Source organism: Enhydra lutris, unplaced genomic scaffold (assembly GCF_002288905.1).
Source record: "Enhydra lutris kenyoni isolate GAN:26980312 unplaced genomic scaffold, ASM228890v2 scaffoldscaffold9, whole genome shotgun sequence".
In the NCBI taxonomy this organism is placed as follows: Eukaryota; Metazoa; Chordata; class Mammalia; order Carnivora; family Mustelidae; genus Enhydra; species Enhydra lutris.
The window spans coordinates 60,545,155-60,554,318 of NW_019154093.1; the positions used below are offsets into that span (position 1 = coordinate 60,545,155).

At 46.3% G+C, this 9,164-nt stretch overlaps 1 protein-coding gene across 3 annotated transcripts in view; it reads right to left on the minus strand.

The window, feature by feature from the left end:
• LOC111143268 (coagulation factor III, tissue factor) overlaps positions 1 to 5,739 on the minus strand; it is a 12,006-nt gene extending 6,267 nt beyond the window's left edge. For 2 of the 3 annotated variants that reach the window (XM_022496892.1, XM_022496891.1), the window contains exons 1-2: positions 5,479 to 5,739; positions 4,167 to 4,278 (exon numbers count right to left, since the gene is read on the minus strand). In XM_022496892.1, the coding sequence (XP_022352600.1) occupies positions 4,167 to 4,278; positions 5,479 to 5,578 (212 nt within the window). In that variant the 5' untranslated portion in view covers positions 5,579 to 5,739. The remainder of the gene's footprint in view (positions 1 to 4,166; positions 4,279 to 5,478) is intronic. The other variant, XM_022496893.1, reaches the window with a different exon arrangement.
• Positions 5,740 to 9,164: the final 3,425 nt, after the last annotated feature.

Consider the following 9,164-nt stretch of genomic DNA (forward strand, 5'->3'; position numbering starts at 1 on the left):
AGGGGAAGGGCAGAGGGAGAAGCAGACTCCCTGCTGAGCAGGGAGCCTAACCTGGGACCCCAACACTGTGACCTGAACCGAAGACGGATGTTCAACTGACTGAGCCAGCCAGGTGCTGGCTTTCTTTCTTAAGAAAGAAAGAAATTTCTTTCTTAAAATGCAGACAATTTCTTATGGTTACATGGGAGAGAGAACAATTTCCCATCAAGACCCAATTTTGTTACAGTCTACTTATTATATCATTCTATAACACACGGATTTATTTTTTATTTTATTTTTTTAAATTTTAAAGGGAGAGCGAAAGCATGAGCAGGGGGAGGGAAAAAAGGAGAGGGAGAGAATCCCAAGGAGGCTCTACATGGAGTGAAGAGCCTGATGTGGGGCTCAATCTCATGACCTTGAGATGATGACCTGACCCGAAATCAAGAGTCAGACACCCTGACTGAGCCACCCAGGAGTCCCTACTACACACTTATTTTATCACATTCTATATTCTATGTGAAATATAATCAATATACTAATAATAGGATCTACATAACCATATATTTTATATCTTATATTTGATTGTGACCACTGTTGGTGTGGTTATTTATCACTGAATCTACCATATGCTAGGAATCATACAGGGCCTTTTACTCAGGTAACTTCATTTGATATAATCTTTCCAAGAAGGTATTGGATCTTTTTCACATATAAGGACACAAGCTCAGAGCCATTAAGTACCTTGTACAAGGTAACATAGCTAATGCGATGAGAACGGATGTGTCCGTCTCATTATACTACATGCCTCCCTCACTTCTATGTGAGTACAGCCCATCAAAGATTATCACATTACAATACCGGTAGGATCTAACAGTCTGAGAGACAAAGAGGCTAAGATAGAGCTTTCCTTTGCAAGACATCATTGAAGAGGAAATAATTTAAGGAACTGCTAAACACGACATTCTTCTAAAGGATGGAAACATTTGTAGATGAGTGTCCCAGCCACTGGATCCACACACCTGTGCCACGCACACTGACAGCCACACTGCTTTTCCCTTCAGCATTACAGACCACCAGAGAGCCCTGCCCAGCATTCAAGACCGTACTCCAATCCTGCTTTCTCCAAGAATCTCCGTATCTCCTTTCTCACAATTGGCCTCTCCCTTCTCTGTACCCCAGCACTGACATGTCCAACAAAGCACTTACTGCAAACCTGGTACCAGGGTCCTTGCCCTTGTGGCCCATGCACCCTGCAGCAGCACGGCCAAACAGAGGGCTCACGTAGCTAGGCCTTGCTGAGTGTTAGGTGGTTTGCACTTGTGGGCTGAATCAGGGGAAAACAAGCTGCCATATGGGTTCAGCTCTCTCAGTTCATGCATAAGAGCCCTAAGTACATATTTTTTTTAAAAAAATCTGAACTAACCCTCAGGGCTAAGAGGGCATGGGCAAACACTCTTTGTCCTAAGATCCACAAACTGAGATGGATACAGAAATATTTTGGTTTTTTACATTTCTCTTTCTGTGATAAAAATAGAGAGGCTGTCTTAATTCCAGAATGACCAAAATGTATTTTTAATAATAATATCACTTCTATTCTAAAAAGTGAGAGAGAACATAATGATTCCTCTCCATCGCTATGGCACACCTACTGTTTGGGTTAACAGGAGAAAGGCTGCTGCGCTCTGTGGCCTCCTTCCATCTGAGAGACAGGTATTCCATTCGTCCCAGCTCACACACAGAAATCACAGTACTCTTCTGGTGAAATTAGCACAAGCGCCTAGATCCCCAAAAGCAGTAAAGTCTTGTGAGAAGGTAATGAAGGGGTTCTGTACTAAGTTCCTCTAAATGCTATTGTCAGCAATAACACTTTAAAAGGCTTCAAGCTTCCTCTAGGTATTGCAAAACCTCCCGGTTTGGAAATAATAAATGTCCCACTTGAATTACTAAGAAATTCCAACAGAAGCCAGATTCAACAATTTAAAAGCAGGTTGTTCTCTAGAAGCTTTGGAAGTTTAGTCTTAGCATTCAGAACATTTCCACAGAATCAATATTACAGGTGATGGTTGGGCACAATGGCTTGAGCCAATAGCACTTCCCAGCCACCACTGAAAACTTTTGGGGGGGGGGGCAAATGCTGCTGGAGCTCCATGTAGGGGCTCAGGCACAGCAGGGGTGCCCTGGGAGTGGGGACAGGCTGGTGGTGCGGGCAGGTGGGTGAAGAAGAGCAGCAGGTTAAAATGCTTTCTCTAGGGGCAGAAAGCCAGGAAGGAGGAAAACCCACAGAGGGCCTTTCTTCCTCCTCCCAGCTCTGGGGGCTCCCATCTATGGCCAACCCACCTAGGGAGCTGGTGGTTTGAGGTACTGGGGTGATCCCGGTTCCAGAAGAGCCTGGGCACTCACTATAGGGGCAGTCAGAATCAATCCCTCCCCTTCCCCAGGCAAGTTTCCCCTTCCTGGACTGCCATAGTCCTTCTCACCCAGGAATTGTATTTACCCATGGGGAGGCTGAAGAAGAGTGTGGGGGTGGGGGACAGCCCCCAGGGCCTCTAGTGCAGGGGCAGGAGTGTGGGGAGGTCACTGTCTTGGCAGGAACCTTTCATCCCTGGCTGCAGGCACCTGTGAGCCACAGCTCTACTAGGATGTGTTACTGAAATAGCAGCAGTGGGGCACCTGGGTGGCTCAGTGGGTTAAAGCCTCTGCCTTTGGCTCAGGTCATGGTCCTGGGGTCCTGGGATCGAGCCCCCCGCATCAGGCTCTCTGCTCAGCGGGGAGCCTGCTTCCCCCTCTCTCTCTGCCTACCTCTCTGCCTACTTGTGATCTCTATCAAATAAATAAATAAAATCTTAAAAAGAAAGAAAGAAAGAAAGAAATAGCAGCAGCCTTGGAAAGTCTGAAAACTTAGAGCCCATCAAGGCTTCTGTTTAAAAATCAGGTCGGTCATAACAGTTGCCACATATTCACCAAACCCAAGACTGAATATATGTAGGAGTAAGCATTCCTCCTAAAATCCTATTTTTGTTATCCAGAAGGAAGATGTTTTACTAAGGTAAACCTCAGTGTTGTATCAGAGGAATTAATTACCAATTCTCAATTAGTGGACGCTGAATGGACGAGTTGGACCATAACCATAATTATTACCTGGGGTTCTGAAACTCCTGTCGTTCTCTCTCTATATCCATACCCACAGCACGCACATATACAAGTTCTCTTCCCTGTTTAGCAAGAGTTGTCATGAAGTTCATTTTTGAAAAACAAGAACATCTACCTCATAGAGGCACTCTGTCCTTAGGAGCTGTGTTCCTAATACCATATAAAAGGTTTGACACAAGCTAAAACAAAACAGCAAAACACCTTGAATTTGGAGCCAGTGATTCCATTGTGCCTTTTTTCAATTAGCTCTCCTCTATTTAATAAGAACTCTATTGAGCCTCCTAGAACATTTCAGAAACCAAAAACTCCCCCAAGAAAATGGTGAAAACCGTCAAGATGGGCAGCAAGCGTCTGACACTCAGATTGAAAATGCCAACCTACCAGCTCTTGGAGGGAGCTGTCAGTCAGAGAGGACAGTGGCCAAGCAGCGCGTCTCCAACAACCCAGAGTATAGACAGAGGAGCATTTCTTCCAGGCTTTAGTGAGTCACAACTTTGACCTCCTCCGAGTATATGTATGCAACCGAATTTTCAATCAGTGTCCAAAGATGAGTGAATCAAACACTGCTTTAGGGCAATGTCTACATTTGGACTCCTCCCCGCCCCCTCCACAACATGTTAGATCCGGCTCACCGTCTAGACAGGGAGGAAAAAACTGTGTGCTTAAATGAGATTAGTATCCATTCAGGACAACATGTTCCCATGCTACCACAGGGGCTCAAGAAGGTTCATCTACCCCCAGTTTAGACTCCATTTAAGAATATTCCCATAGTGTCCAAAAACAAGTGAAACAGTCTATCAGTTTAAGCTGTGACAATGTTGCAGGCTTCACGGAGTATAGCTCCCGCCTGCAAATGACCAGGAATGCCCTTTGTCATCTGTTAAATACTCTCATCCATTCATCAGCGTTAAAGACATTTGTATTCAGCACAGGGAAGTGGAAACATAAAAACTTTAATTTTCTTTTTCTTTCTTTCTTTTTCTTTTCTTTTCTTTCTTTCTTTTTTTTTTTTTTTTTTTTTGTACCTAGCTTACCTTATCTGAACCGTGTAGACATGATTGATGGGTTTGGGTTCCCACTCCAAAATTGTCTTGAAATTAGTTGATTTCCAAGTTAAGTTATATGCTACCACTACCTCTGTAGTGCCTTTAAACAATAGAGAAACAACTATTATTACATGAACTCAGCATATGATTTCACGTTGATGGTATAAAACCTCTTCCCACCCCTCAAAATCACCATTAACTTCATATCAATTTTTTTCCAACCACAAAAGCTTCATTGCTGAATTATCAAGACAAAAAAGATTTTCAAGTTTTTATTTTCTTAATTAAAGTCTCTGAAGTTCCTCATGGCAAGATCTACCTGGTAATCTAAGAAAAAAGGTAAGGATCTCAAAATCCTTGTTTGAAATTACTCACGGGTGTGTGTGGGGGGGGGGGGGGCAGGAGGGGGTGTTAGGGTGGTGGGAAGCCCTGAGATAACTTGACCTAGAAACACAGCACAGGAGCCTTCAGCCTCTTGCTATGTCTAAGACCCAGCCCAGGAAGTACAGGACTCAGAGGTTCAACTCACCAGGGAAGGCCAGGTAAGAAGGGTTTGGGGTAAGTTATGGACAAGGGCAGATCCCACGCGTGTGAAAGAGGTTAGGGCTGAATACCATAAGAAAGCCAAATCTTGACTTTTCCCATTTTTATCTAACATGTCTCTATATAGAACTTCCGGACAGCTAGTCAGAGGTGTGGCCTGTCACACCATGGGATGGGTTTCATTAGGATGCGTTATTATTAAGGTCTGTTTTGCCAATACTCAGCAGGTCAGTCTCTGCCATGCCGCGCATACGGAATAAGCATATGGGGCATGCACAATGTGGTGTCTGCTCCAATCTAAGCGACTTTTTGCAGCAAGATTGCCTCTAACTCAATCTAAGACAAAGATGTCCAAGAAAAGACCGCAAGGGCGGATCTTTATCAAGGCAAGTGCACATGCAATGAAGGATAATATACCAACACGGTACGCTGACCAGGCCAAGTGCGGATCCGTGTCCACCACCTTCAAGGTAGTGATCACTGGAAAACACCTTCCCTAAACTCATAGCGGGAGCCACAAATCCCTGTATGCCATAATGACGGACTCGGGAGCAAGCTTCTCCAGCAGAAGGGACGCCAACTACTACCCTCCATCACCCGCCTGCGCGCCTCGGAGGCCGGCTTCGGCTACGTTCGGACTCCGCTGCTTGAGAGAGGACTCGGCCGCGTCAAGGGGGTGCGGGGCACCTCCGGGCAGCAGGGCGAGCCCCCTCCTCCGGCCGCGCGCCGCTGGGTTTCGGGAGCTGGTGCCACTCACCTGACGTTCTGGCCACCTGCAGGAGGACCCAGCTGAGCAGGAGCATCCGAGGGACCGCGGCCTCGGGGCTGGGTACCCGGGGCCAGGTGGGGGTCTCCATGTCCACGAGCTGGCGGCGAAGTCGGGAGGATTCCGTTGCGCCCCGAAGACTAGGGAGGTTGCGTTGGAGGCGCCGATGGCAGCGTGCTAGAGCGGGAAGGGGTGCGGGGAACCCTGAATCTGGGGGAGCCCGCGCTCGGGCGCGCTTTAAGGAGCCGCGCGACCGCCGGCTCCTCGTGTGCCCCCCGCCCGCCCCCGCCGCTCCTCCCCACTCCCGCCTCCGGCCGGGCTACTGGCCGTCGCGGTGGGCGGCCCCAGGCCAGTCCCCACCCCTGTCCCGCCTCCTCCGGGGAGGAAACTCCCAGGGGTGATTCACCCGTGATTCAACCGCGCTGCAGAGCGCAATGCTTCCCTTCGGCCCCGGCGGCTCCAGGTGCGGCGGGGGACAGGGTCCCCCGGCTTCTCGGCCCTGTCACCCCCGGGCCACCTAGGCCGGCGACCCCAACGTCCGACCTGAGTGGGCAGGTCTGTGGGGAAGAAGGCGGGGGCGCTTCGGGAGGAGTTCTCGAGGTGGAGGCAAGGATTCTCCCCTACTCTTTGGTCCCGGTGCTGTCCCCGGCGGCGGGAGCGGCAGCACTTACAAGTTGAACCGCACGTAGCGGCTCCAGGCTCGCTGGAGTGGTGGGGAGCATTCGCCCGGCGCGCGGAGCACGTGGGGCCGAGCCTCGGAATCTGTCGCCAAGTAGCGGCTGACGGCGAGCTGGGCTCTCTCCCACCTGAGCTTCGGCCTCAGCCCGGAAGGCAAGACCACCCAGCCTTCCCACCTCACGGGGCCCTTAGCGTGGGTCGCGTCCTGTAAAGGTGGTGCAAATGCAGGTGTCTGCCCACAGGTACGGAGGTCAGTTAGTCCAGGCTCAGCCCAGCCCAGCTGGGGTTGTGACCGAGGAAGAGCTGCCGTAGTCTGGCGGTTTGCCCTTGGGAGAATTCCAGCATGACATCTGCAGCTTGGTGGTTCCAGAAAGGATTGTTCTCACACTGAAGAAGACGTTCGTGTGACTGAGTTCCGCCCAAGTATAGAGAAATCAAAAATGAAATTAAAAAATAGCATCAGACTTTTTTTTTTTTTTTTTTTTTTGCCGGTCTTAAGCATTGGTTTTTTTGGAATCTATTTCTGGCTTCCTCTTCTGGGCTTTCCTGTAAAATTGTCAGGCAAGAAAACGTTAACTCCTATTCTAAGTGGCATTGTAAGGGGTGTTGTCAAAGTACTTGACATCATTCTGTTTTATTACTATGTAGTTGCCTCCGAGACAGACTGGAGAGGTTTTAGGGAGCAAGCAGAGTCTCCCACTTTTTTCTAGGGAATTTAGCCTTGCCTTTTAGTACATACTACATACACATTTCCATAATGCCTGTTGAGCCATAGCAATACACTCATTTTAAAAGAAATAAAACCCTGCAAATTTTTTTTTCTCCCTCTGCCTGAACTGAAATAGCACCTCCAGGTTTAGCTCTTGTCCATCTTTCCTGGAAGCTGAAAGCTGCACTTGATGGTTTCCTCTTTGAGACCTCTTCCAGGCCTAAAGCCCACAGAATTTATATTTACAAAATGAGACCATGCAAGCCTCTTTTTTGTAGTCTCTGGGCCTGAGTCATTTTCCCTAACAGAGCTTTAGCCCAGCCTGGGATGTGATTCTTTGCACTGAAGTTGAAGGTACCTACAAGAAAATGTTATACTTGCTTCCCAAGACCCAGGGAATTGTTGCTCTATCTACAGAGTAATTGGTTCCATTTGGAGCCACTGACTGTCCTGAAATTATAAAGGGCTTTAAGTTATGACAAGATCAGCATTTTGGCAAGGAAAATATGTTTAATGTTAGAAGGTGACACAAAAAGGGATGTAAAGGTTGATAAATTAGATAAATTTTTATTTTGCATATTCACTAAAATTATCAGATAAGGAAGAGAAGAATTCCTTGGGTTTCTGGGGAGGTTTTGAGTAAATGTGGAATTAACATTCTTAAAAGTTTGAAAAATGTTTAAAAAATTTATTGCTGTTTTCAAGAAAAAGAGGAAGCAGACTGATAGTAAATAATATCTCTGTGATATCACCGTTGATCAGACAGTGGCCAGACAACTTCTAGATCACTGTTGCTTGGCACTGTTAAGAGTACATTCCTAAAGTTTTACTATTGATATTTATTACACAGAAACAAATTAATTGTTAAAATTATTCCCTACTCTTACATTTTTTTTAAACCTCCTTCCGTGAACTTGAACTTAGCGGTTACCAAAACTCCCTCCTACCTGATGTATCTTGAAGATTCTGAGAAGTGTGAAACATGCCTAAACTATAATGATAATCAGACTGGCCTGACCAGTCCCTTTATGATTAGATCTTAGAGTACCAGAGGGTTGGAGGGGACCTCACAGACATCCTTCTAAGGATGAGAAGCCTATGACCAGTCTCACAGAGCAGATCTGGTCTTCTGGCCTCACAGACTTTTTTTTTCCCACAACCATGCTTTCTTCTACTCCGAATACATGGAAGTAAGATCGGGTCATAAACCCAAGCTTACTTGATTAATTTACTCGTCCACAGACATTCAACAATGCTCTACAGTAGGTGTAGAAAACGCTGGCAGTTTGAGGAACGCACCATTCTCCAATGGAAGTATCCTGATGGTTATTCCTTGACGCGTGCATGTACGGATCCATGTAGGAAAGGTCGTGTTCCTTTTGCATAAACAGTGATGCACTGTGCTTGATGAGGAGTCTGGAAATGACTGGGCAGCTTTGCAGCCCTTCCTTGGTAGCCCCCACTAACTGCACTGACTTGGTTTTATCGAGTTCTTCACTTGATTTCAACTGCGTGTTTGTCATCTTTCTTCCGCCCTAGAGTTCCTTGGGGCACTAGGGACTGGATTTTTTCCTTTACATGTCTCAACCCTTTGCACAATTACCAGCACATGGTAGGCTTTTATTTTAATACATTTGAATCAATGAACATTTTTCTGGGAACTGTACATGCAGCCAAATATTTTCATTGGCATTCAAGAGGCGAAATTTTTTTGTCATTGAAATTTTTCTGTCTAGTGCTGGGCAGTGAGTGTTCCATAATGCTCAGATGGGTAAGAAAATGCAAATCCATCGTGGGTTGCGTGGTATTACTTGACAGCAAGCTCCAGCTGGCTAAATAGTAAATAATGATTCTTGCTACTGCCAGAAAATGTGAGCAGGAGGAAAGGTAGCTGGATAGCAGGAAAACAAATGTGGAAGTTTGGGAACTGGTTAGCATTTTTCTAAAAGCCTCGGTTCTAGGATGATTCAGAAGATTTTCAGTCATACGATGAGGCTGTTGTTGCATGGCAAGGCTTCCTGACTTTTTAGAGTAAATTGTACAAAATGTATATCTCTCCGGGAAGGTGATAGGTTAAGCTTTGGGATCTGTGAACTTGAGAGTAATTTACATAAAACTATTATATTCATATAAAAGTGGTAAAAAGAGCAGTGAATCCATTTTACCCCAAATCCAGGTAAAAGGCAAACTATGACAAAAGGCCAGAGGGCCTTAGGGAGTGGGGAACACAGAGTTCTGGAAAAAGAAAATATGACTTAGCAAAACTTAAAAAAACATCTGGCAGGGTATA